Source organism: Oncorhynchus keta, unplaced genomic scaffold, assembly GCF_023373465.1.
Source record: "Oncorhynchus keta strain PuntledgeMale-10-30-2019 unplaced genomic scaffold, Oket_V2 Un_contig_1556_pilon_pilon, whole genome shotgun sequence".
NCBI classification, from domain to species: Eukaryota; Metazoa; Chordata; class Actinopteri; order Salmoniformes; family Salmonidae; genus Oncorhynchus; species Oncorhynchus keta.
The window spans coordinates 214,074-238,609 of NW_026279390.1; the positions used below are offsets into that span (position 1 = coordinate 214,074).

At 44.6% G+C, this 24,536-nt stretch overlaps 1 protein-coding gene and 2 long non-coding RNA genes across 17 annotated transcripts; 1 reads left to right on the forward strand and 2 right to left on the reverse strand.

Annotated features, from left to right (window-relative positions):
- Nucleotides 1-435: 435 nt before the first annotated feature.
- On the reverse strand, nt 436-3,817 carry LOC118373609 (uncharacterized). The gene is made up of 5 exons (XR_008101701.1): nt 3,709-3,817; nt 2,913-3,060; nt 1,392-1,552; nt 882-1,133; nt 436-582 (listed from the first exon to the last, which is right to left on the reverse strand). It is a non-coding gene; the product is annotated as an uncharacterized LOC118373609 (long non-coding RNA).
- setd2 (SET domain containing 2, histone lysine methyltransferase) lies at nt 3,704-24,343 on the forward strand. Of its 12 annotated transcripts, none has more exons than XR_008101696.1 (11): nt 3,704-3,852; nt 5,486-5,607; nt 8,503-8,524; nt 8,745-13,183; nt 13,434-13,565; nt 18,382-18,510; nt 20,057-20,180; nt 20,445-20,522; nt 23,410-23,591; nt 23,639-23,728; nt 23,772-24,063. XR_008101696.1 is itself a non-coding variant. In XM_052502387.1 (10 exons), the coding sequence occupies exons 2-10, from the start codon at nt 5,579-5,581 to the stop codon at nt 24,326-24,328; spliced, it is 5,280 nt and encodes a 1,759-aa protein (XP_052358347.1). In that variant the 5' UTR covers nt 3,704-3,852; nt 5,486-5,578; the 3' UTR covers nt 24,329-24,343. The 12 variants fall into 12 exon arrangements, 10 of the variants coding, with proteins under 10 accessions (XP_052358347.1, XP_052358348.1, XP_052358349.1 ...); XR_008101697.1 differs by having other exon boundaries at nt 23,410-23,546; XM_052502387.1 differs by lacking the exons at nt 23,639-23,728; nt 23,772-24,063 and adding an exon at nt 24,100-24,343 and having other exon boundaries at nt 23,410-23,507.
- Nucleotides 18,518-20,041, reverse strand: LOC127919038 (uncharacterized). 4 transcript variants are annotated; one of them, XR_008101703.1, is made up of 6 exons: nt 19,946-20,041; nt 19,661-19,718; nt 19,498-19,555; nt 19,266-19,381; nt 19,151-19,208; nt 18,518-19,093 (listed from the first exon to the last, which is right to left on the reverse strand). It is a non-coding gene; the product is annotated as an uncharacterized LOC127919038 (long non-coding RNA). The 4 variants fall into 4 exon arrangements; XR_008101702.1 differs by lacking the exon at nt 19,151-19,208; XR_008101704.1 differs by lacking the exon at nt 18,518-19,093 and having other exon boundaries at nt 19,118-19,208.
- Nucleotides 24,344-24,536: the final 193 nt, after the last annotated feature.

Here is a 24,536-nt window from a genome sequence, read left to right on the forward strand (position 1 = left end):
GCCACCGAGTGATTGACCACCTGCAGAGAGGGGCAGGGGGGGCATATAATCCCAATCCACTGTATGCCACATGTATTTGTAACTAATAAATGATCTGATTTAGTTTTATTTGCTAGCAGATAATGTTAAACAATACTGTGTGTGTCTGTGTGTGCTCTAAGTGCTGGAATGGTAAATACCACAGAATTACTGTTTTCTGTTGGCACAAGAGATGGGGGGGGTGAATTGTTTGGAAGATTCAGTTCTGACTTTCACAGACTAGAGCTGGCAATACTGACCATTCAGAAGAAAGAGCCAAATGTGTCTGTATGATCTTCTGAATGTGATATGTATCACTTCAGAAGATGTATCACTTCAGTGGAAAATCCAAACGAGAGCTCTAATGTTCTCGGGCAAGAGCTCAGTGTAGATATTTGCACACCGTCTAGCGTCAAGGGAACTCGCTGGATCCCCCATGTCCACAGAGCCCTCAGTGTTCCTGCGGCATGGACAAGACAAGGACCTCTAGCGTCAAGGGAACTCGCTGGATCCCCCATGTCCACAGAGCCCTCAGTGTTCCTGCGGCATGGACAAGACAAGGACCTCTAGCGTCAAGGGAACTCGCTGGATCCCCCATGTCCACAGAGCCCTCAGTGTTCCTGCGGCATGGACAAGACAAGGACCTCTAGCGTCAAGGGAACTCGCTGGATCCCCCATGTCCACAGAGCCCTCAGTGTTCCTGGACAAGACAAGGACCTCTAGCGTCAAGGGAACTCGCTGGATCCCCCATGTCCACAGAGCCCTCAGTGTTCCTGGACAAGACAAGGACCTCTAGCGTCAAGGGAACTCGCTGGATCCCCCATGTCCACAGAGCCCTCAGTGTTCCTGGACAAGACAAGGACCTCTAGCGTCAAGGGAACTCGCTGGATCCCCCATGTCCACAGAGCCCTCAGTGTTCCTGGACAAGACAAGGACCTCTAGCGTCAAGGGAACTCGCTGGATCCCCCATGTCCACAGAGCCCTCAGTGTTCCTGGACAAGACAAGGACCTCTAGCGTCAAGGGAACTCGCTGGATCCCCCATGTCCACAGAGCCCTCAGTGTTCCTGGACAAGACAAGGACCTTACTGCTGACGAAGGCCAATACACTGTTGTTCTGCCACACATCAACAACAGCGGATGTTCAAGGGCAGGCAAAGAAGGTCAGTTTTACACAGGAAATGGAATACAACACTAGTTTTAAAAAATAGGTCAAATGAACTTTCAGAATAAAGTAATTTTACAGGTGCTAGTTTATTTACTCACTATTTAACCGGTAAAGCGGGAAATGGAGAATGCACGTGTGTATTCTGCCATTTTCTCTGACATGTTTGAGGAGCTATCCTTACTTAGCCTCACCCTGCAAAGAAATTACCTGATCCTCCCCCAAGCCATGTCAGAGTTGAGGAAGACCGTGACCAGACTGGAAGCACTAAAGCTTAGGGCAAAGGCAGGAGGCATGCTGGAGAAGATCCAGACCATGCTTGCTCAGCAGCAGGGTGATGAGAGGAGATTCCAGGTGTGTTGGGCTGAGAGCTTGTTAGGATGCAAGAGAAATCGATTATTAAAATCGCAGATTAAGACTGATTCCCACACTGAGAATCTATGTAGTTACCCAATAGAACAATTTGAGGATGAGGAGGGAAATGCAGTGGAGATGTCTTCAAAAAATGTTTATGGGAGACAGACAAATGGCCAGACATTTCATTGTGTGTGTGTGTTATTTCTGTTAAAGGGTATAACACTGAAGGGGAATCTGAAAGGCTTCACAGACCTCACCAATCCCTAGCTGAAGCAGCACATGGAGGCGGCCATCAACATTGGCGTGGATGATCTCAAAGTCATGTTTGGTGGTTTGCTGAAGAATGAGGGTGTCCAGACCCCAGTGGAGTCTTTCAGAGTGCTAAACCCTGACACATGGCCAGAAGACCAGGCCAGCCTTCTCACCTTTGGCGATGATGGTGTGGCAGACCTGATGAGGCATTTCAAGGAGCTGAGAATTTATTTGACACTGCATTGCCATATGAGACAATGTTATATTTGCATATTTGTAAACTCACTTGCTCTGTTAAATCCTACAGATCGGGGTGCAACATGGCTGCAATCCAGGATGAGTGGCAGGGGCTGAAAATCCTTGTCAGCCACAATTTCAAGGACAAGTCGTAGTGGCATGTGGGAGACCATGTTGACAAAGGACCCCTACAGGCACGATTACAAGGTAGACTAACAGCCCAGAGTGGTTATGTATGGTATCCTTTTATGGTTGGTTTTGATAAGTTAATGGTAAGATTTAAATTAAATCGAAAGATATCATCTTTTCCCTACAACATACTGGAGTCGGTGCAGCTTATGCTGGTGCTGCCCATTTCAGCCGCCCGGTGTGAGTGAGGCTTCTCTGCGCAGAACCGGATTAAGATTGACAAGAAGCTGCCTTGGGGTCTCTACCACCGAAGACCTGATGAGGATCAGCCTGGGGGTCTTCTGTCCAGGAGTTGGATCCCACTCCTGCCGTGGACCGCTGGCTGGCCTCTAAGCGTGCCAACATACAAAAGCAGCTGGACAACTGATATCCTTTGCATCTAGTAGCCATGAGTCAATGTGTGATTGGTGGTATGTGTCCCTTAGTACACGCACACAGTATAAATATGTATGTAATAAATTGTTTGTTAATAAACTCTGTGTTACTTGAAAATGTTTCATTGTGCTCCTACATTTGTGTGCTTCTACATTTTTTTCAAATTTAGAAGCACATGTACTCCTTGGGGAAAAAGTTAGCATATAGCCCTGGTATCCCTCACAAGCTATTTAGGGATTGTTCAAGTACCTTGTTCAAGTCAGTCACTTTGGTACTGTGAACTATGGACATGCAATGATACTTACATTTTTTTTTAATCACCTGTCATTCTGCTTGCTCTGGACTGCACCACTTTTGGTAATGAGTCTCCATTCCAAGCCCAGCTGGTTTACACACTGGCCAACCTGAAGCACATCTGCAGACATCAATCAGTATGGTCTTGCAGTGATCCAGCTAGCACAACTGTGCTCTGATAAACAGAACAAAATCCCAACTAGTAAAATCACGAGGAACATCCCATTTTTTCACTTTTCAACATAAACATTGAGCTTGTATGGTAACTAGCTATGTCAACTAACTGAATATCTATCACATTAGACGTGTATCACACAAAGCGAGCTAATCATGAACGCAGGCTACCTACAAACATTGGGATGTTTGTTACAAACAATCCGCCAGCCAGGTGATTAACTTTAGCTTCGTTCCACAAGCAGAACTTCCAGACACTTGGACGTTTCCAGTTTGCACGTTATTATTCAACTAGATAGTTGATGGGAAACAGTGGGAAAGCTAAATATATATATATGTGTGTTGTGGAATATATTTAGCTTTCCCACTGTATATATATATATATATAGTTTATCGTCATGATGGAATGTCGAGAGGGGAGGAGTCGCCGTTGTAGCACGGCATTTCTAGACATTTATCTAGGTAGCCATTGTCAAAAGAAAATATAACGTTAGCCAACAAAATTGTGCAACCCAGCTAGAAATCACATGTTTAATTAGCTGCCTCTTTATTTTTTTTTATTTATTTTTTTTTTAGAATACCTCACCAAATTGAGTAGTAATCACAACTTTGCACCGCTTTTCTGATTTTTAATAGGCTGGTTACTTACAGTTAACTAGCTAGGTACCATTTCGACCCCGTGTGGACGTCGGCAGCGCTGGATGTTTTTCAGCCAAGACGGGAGCTGTTTGTTATCGGCGTGAGGTTCATGTTAGGAGATGGGGGACCTTTATGACCCAGAGCACCCGAAAGAGTGAGTATTTGGCTGCCTTATTTTCTGTATTATTTTGTTGTTGTTGATGATTTATTGGGCTTGCCATAAATACACACAACTTCCGAAGTGTTATTTAGTTACAAGCTAGCTAGATACCAGCTAACGTTAGCTTAGCCGTTTCCATGCACGCTACGCTAGTTCGCTTTCCCGTCTAGTTTCCTACACAAACTAGTGTTGGAGTTACCTTTGTGGTCACATAGCTATGTTTCATGAAACATAGCTAACTATGGTAAAGTGGCATGTTGTATTTAGTGAATGCGACATGATCTCAACCCTCCTATGTACACCGGCAGCTAGCCTTATATTTAGTTAACACCACCCAACCTAGTATAGTTAGCCACCAATGTTGCCAGCAACTAACGTTGCTGGATGTATTTAATAATGAACGATGCATTGGTTGCAAGCTAGCTAGTTAGCTAGATGTTGTGCACCTTACTTTTGGGAACAGACAGTTAGGTTTACAACACAAACATTACTCAGTTATTAACTAGGTTGTGCTAACGTTAGCCAATTCGGTCACCCCCCTCCCACCACAACAGGCCTCACTTGCAGGCCTCGACTCCTCGTTGTAAAAATGTTAGACCCGGTCTTATGGAGTAGATTTTATAGAAACTCCATGCCATTCAAGTGTATGCATTTTTGTCTATGTATTTAACGTTAAACCAGTTCACAGAAGAGGCCCTTGGCTCTGTTGTTGATCTCATCTGTGTAACGTTACATATTAAACTAATCGGTTACCCCACATTTGCAAGCTGTGCGATGAGAAGATTGTCATGTCTTCTCGCTGTTGGTGTAGCTAGCCAGCCCAGATAACCTTGCTATGTGTGATTTAGTGGAAGCGTCAAAACATTTCTGTGTAATGTTTTTGAATTGTGTTCTTTTCTCTACTGTGTTGTTATATCGCAAGACAGCTACTCGGCTCCTCTATCATGAGCTAATCACTTGCTTTCAATCCACTGACTACTATGAATGTCAATGCGAGCAATGGCTTCCTCTTTCTGCCAAATTGAAAGGACAGATATTACCGTTAAACAGACATGTCGTTTCTGACCAACGGGTCAGAGGAAACGGGTCTATGTGATACATACTCTTATTTAATGGCATTTAGTAAGAATTGTAGCTAGAACCGCCATGTAAACATTTGGTAGATTTATACATAATTTATACGTCTACATTTGACATAGGAACCATTCTTCTATTTTACTCCTGTTTGTAAGTGTTGTGGCATGCCGCTGGGCCCTTCAGGCAGAAAGGAATAATCTGCAGAGATGACATATACACAGGTTATTCAGAGGCATTAGCTACTGGCTGTAGTTTGTCTTCAACGTTTTTAAACTGATGTGTTCATTTGCACAGAAAACAGTTTGCACATTTTCTAGTCAAAGCTTTGTTTACAAGCAACCTCCAGTGTTGAACATGTGGTGGTCATAAGGTAAACAAATGCAGCCAGATGTTCTTTGATTTGAACCTATGGTTTTAAAGATAACAGAGATGGTAGCAGCTCAAACCCCAAATTGTCTACCTGATTTGAGTTGGGGGATCAGCTTAAATTCTTTTGAGACTGTTTATTGTTGGTGTGTAACCCAATGTATTTGTTTTAATATTTTGTTAGGTGTGACATCGCGTTGGAGAGCTCACTGCTCTGAACTGGTTTATTCTTGGCCAGCAGCTTCTACTGGGCTACAAACGCCAGAACCACTGTGTAATGGATGCTCTGGTGGACTCAGAGATCAGGTACTACCAACACACACACACACACAGAGGGATCTTTTTTTTCCTTTTGTCAGAGTGGCACTATAGTCTGTAATCAATGCTCTTTGCTAGCTAACTGAAGTGACACTAGAGCCTAGGACAGTGTTTCTCAACTCCAGTCCTTGAGTACTGCCAACTGTACACATGTTTGTTGTAGCTCCGGACAGACACACCCGATTCAACTAATCATCAAGCCCTCAATGAGTTGAATTAGGTGCGTATGTCAGGGGCTACAACCAAAATGTGTGCTGTTGGGGGTAATCAAGGACTGGTGTTGGGAAACACTGGCCCTGGAGATTGTCACCCTCAATGGTGGGCATTGGAATGTATGTATGCATGCAAAGTAGACTACACCCCTAAACTTCATTTGGATCTAAAAAGAAACCCACCTCTCCTCCTATTGGTCATTTGGTCCATTGGTGTATCCAATGAATAGGCATGACATCATTCATGGTGTGTTGAATTCTGGAATGTTGATCTCATCCCATTGCTCCAGTTCTAAAGACTATCAGTGCTGCTTTAGGGAAAGGCATCTGTTTGAAAAGCACCTGCCTTGTGTAGGTTGATGTAGTTGTTTACTGTATACTTTGACCACATTCTGTCAGTGCTTTGTGCCCATCATAACTTTGTTATTTGAGGAAAGTTGCTGAATTTCGTTACTCAATGTGAGCAAGGTCAAAGCAGTCGTAATTGGACCCTAATAAAAACGACGATACTCACCAGGAGAATGTGTTCTATCAACCTAGCTTGTAAAAGGGCTAGCTAGATAATACATTTTTTTTTAAAAAGTGGCTGCAGATCCGACTTTAGGCACCCCTCTTCCCGGGGGTTAATCTCTCTGCATACAATGGGAGGTTACATCAGATATCGGCTAGTATGTCAAGTGCCCCTGTCCTATAGATGTTAATGTGTGCCCAAGCTTCAGCCTCTGTCTGCCGAGTTTGTTTGCTCAACCAACCTGGTGTGGACTAAGAAGTCTTGGTCACCATGGCAGCAGTCAACCTCACAGAATATTAACAGACAAAAGGTGCACAACCTGAGTGCAAAGATTCCATGACTCTTTATCCTTTGTCCTTGAGAGATGATGACAGGGTTCACTTGATGTGTTAAGATTGCTTTTGTTTTTTTAAACATTAAATGCATTATGAAATAATGAGCTTTTCAATCGAAATTCCTTTGGAATGGAAATAGTGAATCAATTCAAACATTTTCCATTGTCTCTGTCAGGTCCACATTTTTATTTTTATTTATTTCACCTTAATTTTACTAGGCAAGTCAGTTAAGAACAAATTCTTATTTTCAATGACGGCCTAGGAACAGTGGGTTAACTGCCTGTTCAAGGGCAGAACGACAGATTTTGTACCTTGTCAGCTCGGGGATTTGAACTTGCAACCTTTCGGTTACTAGTCCAATGCTCTAACCACTAGGCTACCCTGCCACCCCGGGTAGACATCAGAAGGAAAAACATGAAATTGCTATGAAATAATATAATATTTCAGTTGTGTATATTACTTAGTTTTTATTTTATTATTTTCATTCCTTAGTCATCAGCTCAGCTCTGCTCAGATAGTAGCAGCCAGCCAGGCCATCTAACGTTATCTCTGTGCTCCCCATACTGTACTGTCTTTAGTCATCTTATTTAGCTAGCCTGCCTAAGTATGCTGCAAAGCTCTCTGACAATTCTTCTACTAGTTCTTCAAAGTAGATAAGGTAAACTTTCACAAACTGTCTCTATCCCTAGTTGTTGTGTACATTCCTCTCTCATGCAGTCTGTATATCTGACCTAAAGTAGCAGGCATAAGTGTATCCATCTCTGTCTGAGCCAGAAAGAACAGGCACAATAGATTATGGTCATTGTAGTTAATTACCACGTTTCTGCACTTAACTAGGTTGAACAACTCCCTTCACCCAGAGTCCCACATAGTTCTTGACTTGATTTCTCTTGTGAATGATTTTGATTTCTCTTGAGAAACGGAGCATTTGGCTCACAAAAACAACAACATTGTATTCAAGTAATTGAACCGACATCAGTCAATTAGTTGTTTAATAACAAAACAAGTGACATTTTGATTCATGGCTCAGCACTATTTTTGTCAGATAGCTTATTTCTCAAGTAACATTCTGCCACCCTTACACATTGTCTACCTCAATGTTAAAAAAAAAATACTATTCAAACCTGACTCTAAAAATATTTTTTGCTATTTGTAAATACAGCTAATTCAATATGTTTATAATGATGTATTGCAGATATGCCTATTTTAGGAGGATGCGTGGGGTTTGTGATTGGTATAGCCTAAATTCAAATGAATGAAACCACAATCCTGTTTTATCATTTGTTAAAATAACAGGAACTGACACTAAAGTGGACATGAAAAGGCTCCTCCCATGTTGGTAATTTTAGAAGGGTCTGACTTTTGAAGGTCACAGAGGAAAACGAGAACATCAAGTCCTAAAGGAATACGTCACCCAGTTTGTTGCCTAGCAGCTTGTTGTACCGTAAAGAAAACCACGACAATATTGAGTCCTCCTCGTAGAACAAAAGAGTTGATTACTTTGTCATAAATGTGAATTAGGCCTTCTTTTTTTTTTACACTACGATGACATGTAGTTTCTATGATGGGACCCCCTGCGTTAAACATTTTTCACCAACCGCCAGAGTATCCCTCAAGCGGCCGTGTGGTCTACTTCTTTGCATGAATTTTTTTGTATGTTTTACCGTTGCCTTACTGGACATCGATTTACATTACATTTCATAATACATTTTGTGTGATTGCTAAAGCGTTGAAGGGATTTTTCAGATGTTGCAATATAAGTCTATGAATAGTTTACATTGATTTGTTTTTTGTTCCCCCCCATGCACTCCTAATGTTACCTCAGGGAAGAGGGAGGCGATACCTCGGTAAGTCTATTATTAAACGTGTGATGAATACATCTTTGTTCATCTGTTTTCTATTGAACAAATAGCTGGTGTTGTGGATCTTTTGAGCTTGACCATTTCAATAACATAGAAATCACCTTTTGGGGAAACTGAATGATCGGTCATATGATTTGGTTTACTGTAATAGTTTCTCCTGAAATTATAGCCATGGTAACATCTACTTATTTTGTTCACTGTACAGGTCAAGGTTGAGGGCCTCACCAAGGCAGCTTTACTCAAAGGCCTCTCTCCTCGAGTGATGTTGTCCAGCCATCTCCTGCCTAAAGGAACCAAGAGGAAGGTGAACCTGGACGATCAGGGTCGCCAGAAAGTGTCTTTCAGCTTCTCTCTGACAAAGAAACCGCTGCAGAACTTATTCCTTGCCCCTCCCAGTCAGGAAAAATCTCTTGCTGAACTCCCCTCTGTCCTGTCACCTACAACCTCACTCCCTCAGGACAGAGCAGGGCAGCATACGGAAAGCCAAAATGAGCAAATGCAGCCACCATTGTTGGTGCCCACACCAGTAGCAGAGATCCTTGCACCTCAGACGGCAGTCTCCTCCGTCCCCAAACCTAAAGTGGACTTGGGAAAGATGCACTTCAAGAAACAGATCCTCAGTGCATCTGTTATTGAAGAGAGTCCCATAACCAGTGCTGTCTTACAGGATCCACCCCTTTCTGAGCAACAAGTTTTAACGGAATCTTCAGGTAACATTGAAACTGTCACCCCAACACAAACGCCCCAGTCTCAGAACGATCTTCAGAACATGGACAATGACGGCCCCTCTGAGAATGCTCTAACTCGTGTATCTGATGTGAAGCTGGACCTCAGTCTCAAGGAACCCACTGACTCCTCCCACAAAGGGAAAGTGGATGTAAACACTTCCAGTATAACAGAGCAGCAAGACACCTCAGTAAACATACAAATCCGTTCCCGGTCGGACAGCACACTACCTGGCTCAGAATCTGATGCTGATTCAGTGCAGACGTCTTCTAGCTACAAGTCAGGTGAACCCAAGGCCACAGCAAAGTTGGAGAGTAGAAGTAACGATACAAAAAATATGTCCTCTTCTCGCTCCAAATTAGAGGACACAGAAAAAAGTTCTAACCATTCACGTTCTGAGAAGGACGAAAGAACCTCGAGTTACTCAAAATCTGACCGAGAATTAAGGTCAACCTCTGACCGAGAATTAAGGTCAACCTCTGACCGAGAATTAAGGTCAACCTCTGACCGAGAATCAAAGCACACACCCTCGCGGTCATCCCGCTCTGACAAAGGCCGCAGAAAGACTAAGAGTCGGTCGAGGTCCAGATCAAGAGGTCCCCGGACGAGTTCCAGATCTGAGACACGCTCCAGATCTGAGAGATCTAGAAGCGAGAGAGGGTCAGGATCACGGTCTGATCGGTCATATTACGACTCTGAGCGGAGGTCAGGGGGTCACAGAAGTTCTCCGTACAGAGAGAGGAGAGGCAGCTCTCGCTCTCGGACCGATAGCAGCAGAGTCCGCGGCGACAGCTCTGACTCTGAAGATGACCACAGAAGAACTCGGACTAGAACAAGTGATTCCAGCAGGTCATCCACCCATTCTAGCTTGCAGAGAGATTCAAAGTCATACTTATCTCACTCGAAATCTGAGCGAGACTCGAAATCTGAACGAGATTCAGAGATGGATAAAATAACACAATCTTCTAAGTCTGAGAGGGCCTCAAAGAGAACTGTTGACTCCAGTTCCCTCCAAAAGTGCTCTACTGATGTAGAACCTAATCACAGGAAATCCAACACCCACTACAAGCCGGACATCGGTGTTCGATCCACTCGTTCCAGTCCACATGCCCTCTCTCAAACATCAGACAAACTTCTTCAGAGAAGTAGCTATAGTGAATCTGAGGTAGCTCGCAAAGGGAAGTCTCAGTCACAGGGCTCTGACCGCTCTTCTGGTTCTGAGGGGGCATGGACTTCTTCCACCAGTAAATCAGACTCTAAGCAAATGTCTGCCACCATGTCATCAGTGAAAACTAATAGACAATCAAAGGACACATTTCACAGTCCCAATAAGATACAAACCCCTTCTGATGCTCACCCTCAGAGCAAAAATGGCATAGCAGGAGCAGATTCCCATCTAGCAGATACTTGCCAAAGGGAGGATGTTGGCAACATGAATGACATCACATCCCAAGATAAAGGCTTACAAAAACCAACTCTGTCTTTACCGTCAAATTGTGATCCAACTGACAGATTGCAAGAACCAGCGTTGGATCTAGTTAATGAGAAGATCCATCATTGCATTGAGGTTCAGAATGACTCGGCAGCAACTTTAGCGAACAACTCTAGTGGAGACCAATTATGTGAAAAATTTGCCTTAGGGGACATTGACAATGTTAATAAAAGCCTTTGCTCTGAACAAACGAAAGATGCACAGCGTGTAGACCCCCAAATAGAATCCACTGAGAAGTGGGTTGATGTAACCAACTCTAGCTTTTCCTGCAGTAATGACAGAGTAATACCCAGCCAGGATAAGACTGTTTTTCAAGATTCAGTTGGGTCAAAGTCATTACCATCTACAGTAGATGTATCTATCAGAGACCACCCTAAGCAGAACACTAAACCAGAAAATACTGTGTGTTTGAGTAGAAATGTGAATATCAACATGCAGTCTTGCAAAAACGTCCCTCTCAAATCTGAACCCTCTAGTCCTGAACCTCAGTTTTCCAACCAGACTGAACAACAGAACTCTAGTTTAAGGAAAAACAGAGGTAAAACAAAACAATCACGTTGGGATATTGTTGGACAAGACGCCTCAGACAGTGATAATCCTCAGAAATTACCTTCCCAAGAAAGTAAACCTGCTGTGAAAAAGGTCATCTCCGTCAAGAGAATTGAGTTTTCTCAAGACGTCAGCCAGGAAGATCCGTCTCTGAAGGGTCAACTGAAATGGGAAGCTGAGTTGCATTCCAAGACGATTAAGCAAGATATTATTATCACACAAGAACACAGCTCGGCACCAATAACTTTTGGGAACGACCAATCAGAGTCCGCAAACCCAACTGCACAACCAGGCACCTGTGAAACCAGCAGTGACCATTTAGACATCAAACCCCACGTCAGCCAAATGGATGGAGATCCCTCACTTTTAAATAATACCTCACATGTAGACCGAGCTAGAAGGGAACAGTGTAGGAATGACGATGGTAATGAAGAGAAACCTAAAGATGGCCCTCACAAGAGCAAACCTCTGACGACACTTGTGTCGAGCCAGGACGCTGTAGGCCAAAGCGAGGACAGTGACACTGACGATTCAGAGTCTGACTCAGACTGCGGTGTTGCCGTGAAACGGATGCACTCTGTGGTGGTTGTACCAAAGAATTCCACCCTGACTCACTCGGACACAACAGACAAGCCTGCGTCTCCCTGCACTCCAAGCACTAGCCCAGGACGTCAACAACACGCTAACAGGGCCAGTGGCCAAGAGGGTGATCTGGACAGGAATGAGATCCCAAGCAGAGTAAGCCCTCAGCAGAGACATAGAGGCTTTCCCGCCATGTGTGAGAGCACTAGGCAGGCCAATAATCCTTGTGTTGATGGAAGTCTCTCTGCACATGACATCATGGTATATCAATCGCAGAGCAACATGGTCGATAGCACCAGCCAGCTCGAGGGCTCCAACGCCACTGATGCCCAGCCTTCTAAGGATCCTTATAGCAGTGCCCGTGAGAGACCAAAGATTGGTGATGCAACGGTGAGCCAGATTGCTGCCCACAGCCTTGAGAACTCCTTCAGGCAGTCTGACACAGGGCATCCACAGCATTATGGAAGTGGCAGGGGTGGCAGGATCCTTTCCCGTTACCAACATGGAGACTTTGCTAGCTCTGATGACTTCAACAGCAGTCTGGGCAGTCTGGGCTGGGACTTCACACAGTCGGAGCAGCCCAGCAGTACGTACCAGCAGCCTGACAGCAGCTATGGGGCATCCCAACAGCATCCTAACACACAACAGCCAGGGAACTCTTCTTTGGGGCAGGTGTACAGGACAAACAATGGGGCCTACTGGACCCAACTACCAACTACGACTCAACCCACCTGCAGACCGGTCTACCTCCATGTGCCTGCAACACATTATCAGGAGCCTGTTGGTCAAGTCCATCCTGACTCCTTGACTAATGACTGTGATGAGTACAGTGAAGGGAAACCAGCAGGCCTCAGTAGACTAGATGTTGAATGCAATGGTCCCAAGCTTCCAGGCTCGCTAGCCTTCGTACAAGCCCATGAAATAAGTAGCAACTGTAGAGGCTCTGTCAACGCCACTCCAGAGAATATTTCCATAGTTGAACCCCCCAGAGACAAGGACAACTCAAGGCCCCACAGAGGCAGGGGTCCTCCCAAGAAAAGGCGTCCAGAAATGGAATCAGATTCGGACAGCGAGGCAGAACCTGTGCTGGCTAGAAAAAGGGAGCGACTGGCAGAGAGGGAGCTCCCCAAAGTCTCCAAAGAATCCAGGGAGATTCCAGGTCAGGCTGAGGTGCAACGCCCTTTGCTCAGTCTGAGGGACTTCCGGGACGCCAGCAACTGGAGGGAGATGGCAAGGTCTAAGAAGATGCCACCATACTTTGACCTGATTGAGGAAAACCTGTATCTGACTGAACGGTGAGATTTTGTTCCATTTTTAGTTTTTTTTTTTCAGTAGTTAGTTTCAATGACTTTGCATGCCATGTTTTATTTTATAAATTAGTTGTACATAATTTAAAAGCAATTATCATCATATGACTTCAGCATAAGTATCTGGCCAGGTCGCAGTTGTAAATGAGAACTTGTTCTCAACTTGCCTGCCTGGTTAAATAAAGGTAAAATAAATCTGACTGTAGAGAAAGTGAGGGATTTCTGTTGATCTGTACAGGAAGAAGAACAAGTCTCACCGAGACATCAAGCGAATGCAGTGTGAGTGCTCTATGCTCTCGAGGGAGGAGAGGTCTCGTGGAATGATGGCTTGTGGGGAGGACTGCCTTAACCGTCTGCTGATGATCGAGTGGTGAGTTCTTCTCCTTTGCGTCACCCTGGTAAAACCAAACTGTAAAGCAGATCAAATAGTGTCTTCAGAAAGTACTCACACCCCTTGACTTTGTCCACGTTTTGTTGTGTTTTAAAATGTATTTACATTTTGTGTCACTGGCCTCTACACACAGAATATCTCTACACCCAGAATATTAAAGTGGAATTATGTTTTTCAAAATGTTTACAAATGAATAATAAATGAAAAGCTGAAATGTTATTCAATCACTTTTTGTTTTGGCAAAATAAATTCAGGAATAAAAATATGCTTAACAAGTCACATAATAAATTGCATGGACTCATTCTGTACGCAATGATAGTGTTTTAACATGGTTTTTGAATTACTACCTCCTCTGTACCCCACACAGAATTATCTGTAAGATCCCTCAGTAGAGCAGTGCATTTCAAACACCTATTCAACCACGAAGTCCAGGGAGGTTTTCCAATTCCTTGCAAAGAAGAGCACCTATTGGTAGATGGTTACAAATAAATAAATAAAAACAGACATGGAATATCCATTTGAACATGAAGTTATTAATGACATGTTGTAATGGTGTATCAATACACCCAGTCACTATGAAGATGCATGCATCCTTTCTAACAGTTGCCAGAGAGGAAGGAAACCGCTCAGGGATTTCACCATGAGGCCAATGGTGACTTTAAAACAGTTACAGAGTTTAATGGCTGTGATAGGAGAAAACGGATGATGGATCAACAATATTGTAGTTACTCCACAATGCTAACCTAAATGGCAGAGTGAAAAGAAGGAAGCCGGCACAGAATAAAAAATAACGCAAAACATTCATCCTGTTTGCAGTAAAGTGAACCTGTAAAAAATGTGGCAAAGAAATAATTTTGGTCCTGAATAAAGTGTTATGTTTGGGGCAAATCCAACACATCCCTGAGTACCACTATTCATATTTTCAAGCATGGTGGTGGCTGCATCATGTTATGAGTATGCTTGTCATTGGCAAGGACTAAGGGGCTTTTAGGATAAAAATCCTAGAGGAAAACATGCTTTCCAACAGACACTGGGAGACAAATTCACATTTCAGCAGGACAATAACCTAAAACACTATGCCAAATATACACTCAAGTTTTTTACCATGACGACTTGGAATGTTCCCGAGTGGCAGAGTTAGTTTTGACTTAAATCGGCTTGAAAATCTATGACAAAACTAGAAAATGGTCAACAACCAACTTGACAGCTTGAAGAATTTTAAAATGATCATGTGCAAATATTTTACTGTCCAGGTGAGAAAAGCACCTAGACTTACCCAGAAAGACTCACAACTGGAATTGCTGCGAAAGGTGATTCTAACATTCTAACTCAGGGGTGAGAATAAATTTGATATTTCTGTATTTCATTTTAACAAATTTGCAAGAATTTCTAAAAACATGTTTTCACTTTGTCATAATAAGGAGTGTAGATTGAGAGAAAAACATCTGTTTGAATCCATTTTGAATTCAGGCTGTAACACAACAAAATATAGGGCATTCAGAAAGTATTCAAACCCCTTCCCTTTTTCTACATTTTGTTATGTTACAGCCTTATTCTAAAATGGGCTAAATAAAACAATGTCCTCATCAATCTACACCCAATATCCCACAATGACAAAGTAAACTTTATTTAAAAAAATGTTGGTGTGGAAATGTATTTAAAAAATTAAAAACATACACCACCATTCAGAACATGAACTACCGTTCATATTTTGTCCATTTAAATAACATCAATTTGATCAGAAATACAGTGTAGGCATTGTTAATGTTGTAAATGACTATTGTAGCTGGAAACGAAAGGAATATCTACATAGGTCTACAGAGGCCCATTATTAGCAACCATCACTTCTGTGTTCCAATGGCACGTTGTGTTAGCTAATCCAAGTTTATCATTTGAAAAGGCTAATTGATCATTAGAAAACCCTTTTGCAATTATGTTAGCACAGCTAAAAAATATTGTTATGATTAAAGAAGCAATTACAACTGGCCACCTTTTTTAAAACTAGTTAAGTATCTGGATCATCGGCATTTGTGGGTTCGATTACAGGCTCAAAAGGGCCAGAAACGAAGACCTTTCTTCTGAAACTTGTCAGTCTATTCTTGTTCTGAGAAATGAAGGCTATTCCATGCGAGAAATTGCCAAGAAACAACTGTACAACTCCCTTCACAGAATAGCGCAAACTGGCTCTAACCAGAATAGAAAGAGGAGTGGGAATGCACAACTGAGTAAGAGGACAAATACATTAGAGTGTGTAGTTTGAGAAACAGATGCCTCACAAGTCCTCAACTGGCAGCTTCATTAAATAATACCCGCAAAACACCAGTCTCAACGTCAACAGTGAAGAGGCGACTCCGGGATGCTGGCCTTCTAGGCAGAGTTGCAAAGAAAAAGCCATATCTCAGACTGGCCAATAAAAATAAAATATTAAGATGGGCAAAGAACAGACACTGGACAGAGGAATATTGGAAAAAAGTGTTATGGACAGACAAATCTAAGTTTGAGGTGTTTGGATCACAAAGAAGAACATTCATGAGACCCAGAAAAAATGCTAGAGGAGTGCTTGACGTCATCTGTCAAGCATGGTGGAGGCAATGTGATGGTCTGGGGGTGCGTTGGTGGTGGTAAAGTGGGAGATTTGTACAGGGTAAAAGGGATCTTGTCGAAGGAAGGCTATCACTCCATTTTACAACGCCATGCCATACCCTGTGGACGGTGCTTAATTGATTGGAGACAATTTCCTCCTACAACAGGACAATGACCCAATGCACAGCTCCGAACTACAAGAACTGTTTAGGGAAGAAGCAGTCAGCTGGTATCCTGTCTATAATGGAGTGGCCAGCACAGTCAGCGGATTTCAACCCTATTGAGCTGTTGTTGGGAGCAGCTTGACCGTATGGTACATAAGAAGTGCCCATCAAGCCACTCCAACTTGTGGGAGGTGCTTCAGGAAGCATGGGGGGAAATCACTTCAGATTACAAGAATGCCAAAGGTCTGGAAGGCTGTAATTGCTACAAATTGAGGATTCTTTGATGATGCAAAGTTTGAAGGACCCAATTATTTAAATAAAAAATCATTATTTATAACCATGTCAACATCTTGACTGTTTCCTATTCATTTTGCAACTCATTTCATTTATGTTTTCATGGAAAACAAGTCCACCTGTGGTAAATTCAATTGATTGGACATGCTTTGGAAAGGAACTTGCCTGTCTTATTTTTATTTTTTAACCTTTTATTTAACTAGGCAAGTCTGTTAAGAACAAATTATTATTTTCAATGACGGCCTAGGAACAGTGGGTTAACTGCCTTGTTCAGGGGCAGAACGACAGATTTTTACCTTGTCTGCTCGGGGATTCGATCTTGCAACCTTTCGGTTACTAGTACAACGCTCTAACCACTAGGCTACCTACCGCCCGGTATAAGGTCACACAGTTGACAGTGCATGTCAGAGCAAAAACCAAGCCATGAGGTCGAAGGAATTCCCCGTAGAGCTCCGAGACAGCATTGTGTCGAAGCACAGATCTGGGGAAGGGTACCAAAAATGTCTACAGCATTGAAGGTCCCCAAGAACACAGTGGCCTTCATCATTCTTAAATGGAAGAAGTTTTGAACTACCAAGGCCCTTCCTAGAGCTGACCGCCTGGCCAAACTGAGCTATTGGGTGAGAAGGGTCTTGGTCAGCGAGGTGACCAAGAACCCGATGGTCACTCTGACAGAGCTCCAGAGTTCCTCTGTGCAGATGGGAGAACCTTCCAGAACGACAACCATCTCTGCAGCACTCCACCAATCAGGCCTTTATGGCAGACTGGCCAGACGGAAGCCACTCCTCAGTAAAAGGCACACGACAGGCCGCTTGGAGTTTGCCAAAAGGCACCTAAAGGACTCTCAAACCATGAGAAATAAGATTCTCTGGTCTGATGAAACCAAGATTGAACTCTTTGGTCTGAATGCCAAGCGTCACATCTGGAGGTGGCAGCATCATGTTGTGGGGATGTTTTCAGCAGCAGGGACTGGGAGACAAGTCAGGATCAGGGTAAGATGAACGGAGCAAAGTACGAAGATCCTTAATGAGAACCTTCTCGGGACCTCCGACTGGGGTGACGGTTCACCTCCCAAAAAGACAACGACACAAAGCACACAGCCAAGACAACGCAGGAGTGCCTTCGGGACAAGTCTCTGAATGTCCTTGAGTGTCCCAGCCAGACCCCGAACTTGAACCCGATCGAACATCTCTGGAGAGACCTGAAAAATAGCTGTGCAGCAAAGCTCCCATCCAGCCTGACAGAGCTTGAGAGGATCTGCAGAGAAGAATGGGAGAATCTCCCAAAATACAGGTGTGCCAAGCTTGTAGCGTCATACCCAAGAAGACTCAAGGCTGTAATCGCTGACAAAGGTGCTTCAACAAAGTACTACTTAAAGGTTCTGATTTACTTTTGTGATATTCAAGTTTTATTTTTAATAAAATTGTAAAATTATTTTTACCTGTTATTTTGTTTTGTCATTATAGGGTATTGTGTGTAGATGGATGAGGGGGGAAAATGCATTCAATCCATTTTAGAATAAGGCTCTAATGTAACGATGTAGAAAAAGTCAAGGGGTCTGAATACTTCCCAAATGCACAATAGTTTTACATCATTGGTCCTTTACCAGTTCATCTTCAAACATAGGAAGATTTGCAATGACTGATGTGTGGTTGCCTTGTTTGGCCTAGTCGAATGCACTGACTAAGTCTGAAGAAGAGCGTCTGCTAAATGGCCAAAATGAAAACAAAATGTAATGTCCTTGTCTTTTGCAGCTCGTCACGCTGCCTGAATGAAGGCTACTGCTCCAACCGGCGCTTCCAGATGAAACTGCATGCAGACTTTGAGGTCATCCTGACTGAAGATAAGGGCTGGGGACTGAGGGCAGCCAGGGACCTGATACCGTAAGGCTCTTACTCCTTATTTTTAAATGTAACCTTTTATTTAACTAGGCTGGTCAGTTAAGAACAAATTCTTATTTACAATGACGGTCTACACCTGCCAAATCTGGATGACACTGGACCAATCGTGCGCTGCCCAATGTGATACAGCCTGGATTCAAACCAGGGACTGTAGTTACATCTCTTGCACCGAGATACAGTGCATAAGACCACTGCGCCACTCAGGAGCCCTGTACTCCTTGATTCATAATAATGTTATAACTAGCACCCAGGGCTCGTTCTCAATAGATCTTAACCTGGATTCCTCGCATCCTATCTCCTCACCTCCTCAACACACGTAGGAGAGGAAGGTCTGAGAGAAACCCCTTGGACCTTCTCCAATACGGTTGAGAAGGAGGTGTGGCGATAGGATGCGAGGAATTGCGTAAAGACATAATGAGATGGAGCCCTGGTCATTGTACTAAAAAGCTGTACACAAAGGAGTACTGCTCATTCCCCCCCACCATTTGAATCCCATTTCAGAAACACCTTTGTGCTGGAGTACTGCTCATTCCCCCCCACCATTTGAATCCCATTACAGAAACACCTTTGTGCTGGAGTACTGCTCATTCCCCCCACCATTTGAATCCCATTTCAGAAACACCTTTGTGCTGGAGTACTGCTCATTCCCCCCCACCATTTGAATCCCATTTCAGAAACACCTTTGTGCTGGAGTACTGCTCATTCCCCCCACCATTTGAATCCCATTTCAGAAACACCTTTGTGCTGGAGTACTGCTCATTCCCCCCCACCATTTGAATCCCATTTCAGAAACACCTTTGTGCTGGAGTACTGCTCATTCCCCCCCACCATTTGAATCCCATTTCAGAAACACCTTTGTGCTGGAGTACTGCTCATTCCCCCCCCCACCATTTGAATCCCATTTCAGAAACACCTTTGTGCTGGAGTACTGCTCATTCCCCCACCATTTGAATCCCATTTCAGAAACACCTTTGTGCTGGAGTACTGCTCATTCCCCCCCACCATTTGAATCCCATTTCAGAAACACCTTTGTGCTGAGTACTGCTCATTCCCCCCACCATTTGAATCCCATTTCAGAAACACCTTTGTGCTGCTCATTCCCCCCACCATTTGAATCCCATTTCAGAAACACCTTTGTGCTGGAGTACTGCTCATTCCCCCCCACCATTTGAATCCCATTACAGAAACACCTTTGTGCTGGAGTACTGCTCATTCCCCCCACCATTTGAATCCCATTACAGAAACACCTTTGTGCTGGAGTACTGCTCATCCCCCCCACCATTTGAATCCCATTACAGAAACACCTTTGTGCTGGAGTACTGCTCATTCCCCCACCATTTGAATCCCATTACAGAAACACCTTTGTGCTGGAGTACTGCTCATTCCCCCCACCATTTGAATCCCATTACAGAAACACCTTTGTGCTGGAGTACTGCTCATTCCCCCCCACCATTTGAATCCCATTTCAGAAACACCTTTGTGCTGGAGTACTGCTCATTCCCCCCCCACCATTTGAATCCCATTTCAGAAACACCTTTGTGCTGGAGTACTGCGGAGAGGTGTTGGACCATAAGGAGTTTAAGACACGGGTGAAGAAATACGCCAGTATGAAGAACATCCACTACTATTTCATGGCCTTGAAGAATAACGAGGTGAGACCACTGGAACGTTGACACGTCCACTGAACTCCTGAAGCAGGAACAAGTGTAGGACTGCGTCCAACATGGTTCCCTATAAAGTGCACTACCAAACAACTTTTAGGTGTGCATCCCAAATGACACCCTCTGATTTGGCTCTGGTCAAAAGTAGTGGCTATATAGGGTGCCATTTTGGGATTCACCCAAGTGCTGTATTGTTTACAACTGACAGGTAATGTGGAAGGTTACCTGAAACTCCTTTCCTCCGTGTCTTCTCAGATCATAGATGCCACACTGAAGGGGAACTGCTCTCGCTTCATGAACCACAGCTGTGAGCCCAACTGTGAGACCCAGAAGGTATGTAGCCCAGGAGCCCCTTTCGGTATGTTTTATTTTATTTAACTAGGCAAGTCAGTTAGGAACATATTCTTATTTACAATGAGGAACAGTGGGTTAACTGCCTTGTTCAGGGGCAGAACGACAGATTTTTTTTACCTTGTCAGCTCGGGGATTCGATCTAGCAACCTTTCGGTTACTGGCCCAACGCGTTAACAACTAGGCTACCTGGTATCTGTCCAGTGTTTCCAGATTTCTATGAAATAGGATCTATAATTTGTTATAATATGAGTGAAATAGTTTTTCTTCCCAAAAATTGTAATTAACTATGTTAAAAAGCAGCTTTTATATGTTTTTAATGGTGTGGGCTTAACCCAACAACAGGATGGTGTGGGCTTAACCCAACAACAGGATGGTGTGGGCTTAACCCAACAACAGGATGGTGTGGGCTTAACCCAACGACAGGATGGTGTGGGCTTAACCCAACAACAGGATGGTGTGGGCTTAACCCAACGACAGGATGGTGTGGGCTTAACCCAACAACAGGATGGTGTGGGCTTAACCCAACAACAGGATGGTGTGGGCTTACCCCAACAACAGGATGGTGTGGGCTTAACCCAACAACAGGATGGCGTGGGCTTACCCCAACAACAGGATGGCGTGGGCTTACCCCAACAACAGGATGGCGTGGGCTTACCCCAACAACGGGACGGCGTGGGCTTACCCCCAACAACAACGGGACGGTGTGGGCTTAACCCAACAACAGGATGGTGTGGGCTTAATTGTAACAACAACAGGATGGTGTGGGCTTACCCAACAACAGGATGGTGTGGGACAACAACAGGATGTGGGCTTACCCCCAGGACAACAACGGGATGGTGTGGGCTTAACCCAACAACGGGATGGCGTGGGCTTACCCCAACAACAACGGGACAGGATGGTGTGGGCTTACCCCAACAACAACGGGATGGTGTGGGCTTAACCCAACAACGGGACGGTGTGGGCTTACCCCAACAACGGGACGGTGTGGGCTTACCCCAACAACGGGATGGTGTGGGCTTACCCCAACAACGGGACGGTGTGGGCTTACCCCAACAACGGGACGGTGTGGGCTTACCCCAACAACGGGACGGTGTGGGCTTACCCCAACAACGGGACGGTGTGGGCTTACCCCAACAACGGGACGGTGTGGGCTTACCCCAACAACGGGACGGCGTGGGCTTACCCCCAACAACAACGGGACGGCGTGGGCTTACCCCCAACAACAACGGGACGGCGTGGGCTTACCCCCAACAACAACGGGACGGCGTGGGCTTACCCCCAACAACAACGGGACGGCGTGGGCTTACCCCAACAACAACGGGACGGCGTGGGCTTACCCCCAACAACAACGGGACGGCGTGGGCTTACCCCCAACAACAACGGGACGGCGTGGGCTTACCCCCAACAACAACGGGACGGCGTGGGCTTACCCCAACAACAACGGGACGGCGTGGGCTTACCCCCAACAACAACGGGACGGCGTGGGCTTACCCCCAACAACAACGGGACGGCGTGGGCTTACCCCCAACAACAACGGGACGGCGTGGGCTTACCCCCAACAACAACGGGACGGCGTGGGCGTATACCGTCATGAATATTTTTATAGACAGTAAATGGCTGACTGGCCAGCTCAGCCAGTTAGCTGCCTCGGCTAAAAACATGACCGTATCCTCTATATGAGGAAATAGCAAGCATTTTTTAAAAGGTCTTTTTGATTTATAAGTTTGAGGTGGGGTTTATTTCTCTCTAATTGATGCTTCGGCCACACACGAGTCAACAACATTTATTTGCGTACGAGTTAACAGATTACGAGCATTTAAAAGTAAGAATTTCACTGGACAGTTCATTTTAAAATGTAAATACATTTCATTCACTTGTCTTGGTTCAGAACCATATTTGCCTGTTCTTCTCTCTACTTTTAGGCTGGTACCCTGTGCCTGTACTTCACTCTACTTTTAGGCTGGTGCCTGTACTTCGTTCTACTTTTAGGCTGGTGCCTGTACTTCGCTCTACTTTTAGGCTGGTGCCTATACTTCGCTCTACTTTTAGGCTGGTGCCTGTACTTCGTTCTACTTTTAGGCTGGTGCCTGTACTTCGCTCTACTTTTAGGCTGGTGCCTATACTTCGCTCTACTTTTAGGCTGGTGCCTGTACTTCACTCTACTTTTAGGCTGGTGCCTGTACTTCACTCTACTTTTAGGCTGGTGCCTGTACTTCACTCTACTTTTAGGCTGGTGCCTGTACTTCACTCTACTTTTAGGCTGGTGCCTGTACTTCACTCTACTTTTAGGCTGGTGCCTGTACTTCACTCTACTTTTAGGCTGGTGCCTGTACTTCACTCTACTTTTAGGCTGGTGCCTGTACTTCGCTCTACTTTTAGGCTGGTGCCTGTACTTCGCTCTACTTTTAGGCTGGTACCCTGTGCCTGTACTTCGCTCTACTTTTAGGCTGGTACCCTGTGCCTGTACTTCGCTCTACTTTTAGGCTGGTACCCTGTGCCTGTACTTCGCTCTACTTTTAGGCTGGTACCCTGTGCCTGTCTTCTCTTGCCAGCTCCATTGCTGCCGTTGTCAAGCCAAACATGACAATGAGCGACAAGAAGTTTGCATTCTAACACAGACGGGCACTGAGGCTACTTTATCAGTAAGCTGCATATCAGGCTGTGATTTAATTTGACATTTGAGTCGTTTATCAGACGTTCTTATCCAGAGGGATTTACAATTAGATTTACAATTAGTCATTCGTCTTAAGACGACGGTCATGACAAGTACACTTTCCCTCAACAAAGTATTTATCAGGAAAGTCAAAAAGCAAGTTAGTTTTATCCTGACCTCGCTAATGTTTCTTTCTTGGTTTCTGTATTTCAGTGGACTGTGAACGGCCAGCTGAGAGTTGGGTTCTTCACCTCCAAGACCGTCACAGCTGGTACAGAGCTTACCTTCGATTACCAGTTCCAGAGATATGGGTTAGTGTCTCTCTCTCCCTTCGATTACCAGTTCCAGAGGTATGGGTTAGTGTGTCTCTCTCCCTTCGATTACCAGTTCCAGTGGTATGGGTTAGTGTGTCTCTCTCTCCCTTCGATTACCAGTTCCAGAGGTAGGGGTTAGTGTCTCTCTCTCCCTTCGATTACCAGTTCCAGAGGTAGGGGTTAGTGTCTCTCTCTCCCTTCGATTACCAGTTCCAGAGGTATGGGTTAGTGTGTCTCTCCCTTCGATTACCAGTTCCAGAGGTAGGGGTTAGTGTCTCTCTCTCCCTTCGATTACCAGTTCCAGAGGTAGGGGTTAGTGTCTCTCTCACTTCGTCCCAAATGGCACCCTATTCCCTTTTTAGTGAGCTATTTTTGACCAAGACCCATAGGATGCCATTTAGGACGCAGATTCTCTCTTTGGATTTTAACTGTCTGTTGTAACATATCAATGTTTGTCTGTTCTAATACGTCACCCTGCTGTTGTAGTCATTGACAACATAACGATACATTATTAAGCCCCTGTTGCTCTCTGGACCGACCACATAGCTATGGTGTCGTGTTTTTACTCCTTCTCCTCTGTACACGCCAGGAAAGAGGCCCAGAAGTGCTTCTGTGGGGCTCCCAGCTGCCGAGGCTTCCTGGGCGGGGAGAACAGGGTCAGTGTAAGAGCAGCGGCAGGGAAGATGAAGAAAGAGCGCCCTCGCAAGAAGGACACCTCCGTGAGCAATGCACTCACTACGGTGAGTGTGTGGGTCAGGTTTGGTAAGAGTCCCAGGTTTTCCATAAATGCTGTTTTGGAAGATTCCTGGAATAAGTAGGACATCTGGGGAATCTTCAATGCAAAGAAGTGTTCAACATGTTGTGAACCTTTAGGACTGACTGTGTCTGAACAGCCATCACTTGAAAAGGTGTTGGGGAAGTGACCTGTTGTGGAGTTCATGTCACTATCAACCAGAGGGAATATTTAAAGGTCCAATGCACCTGTTTTTATCTCAATATCAAATCATTTCTGAGGTAACATTTAAA

Bases quoted from the DNA above. Each gene is read 5' to 3' on its own strand.
- setd2 (XM_052502387.1), top strand. From the start codon at position 5,579: ATGGATGCTCTGGTGGACTCAGAGATCAG. The intron at 8,525-8,744 runs GTAAGTCTATTA...TTCACTGTACAG, and splicing joins AAGAGGGAGGCGATACCTCG to GTCAAGGTTGAGGGCCTCAC. The intron at 20,181-20,444 runs GTGAGACCACTG...GTGTCTTCTCAG, and splicing joins TGGCCTTGAAGAATAACGAG to ATCATAGATGCCACACTGAA.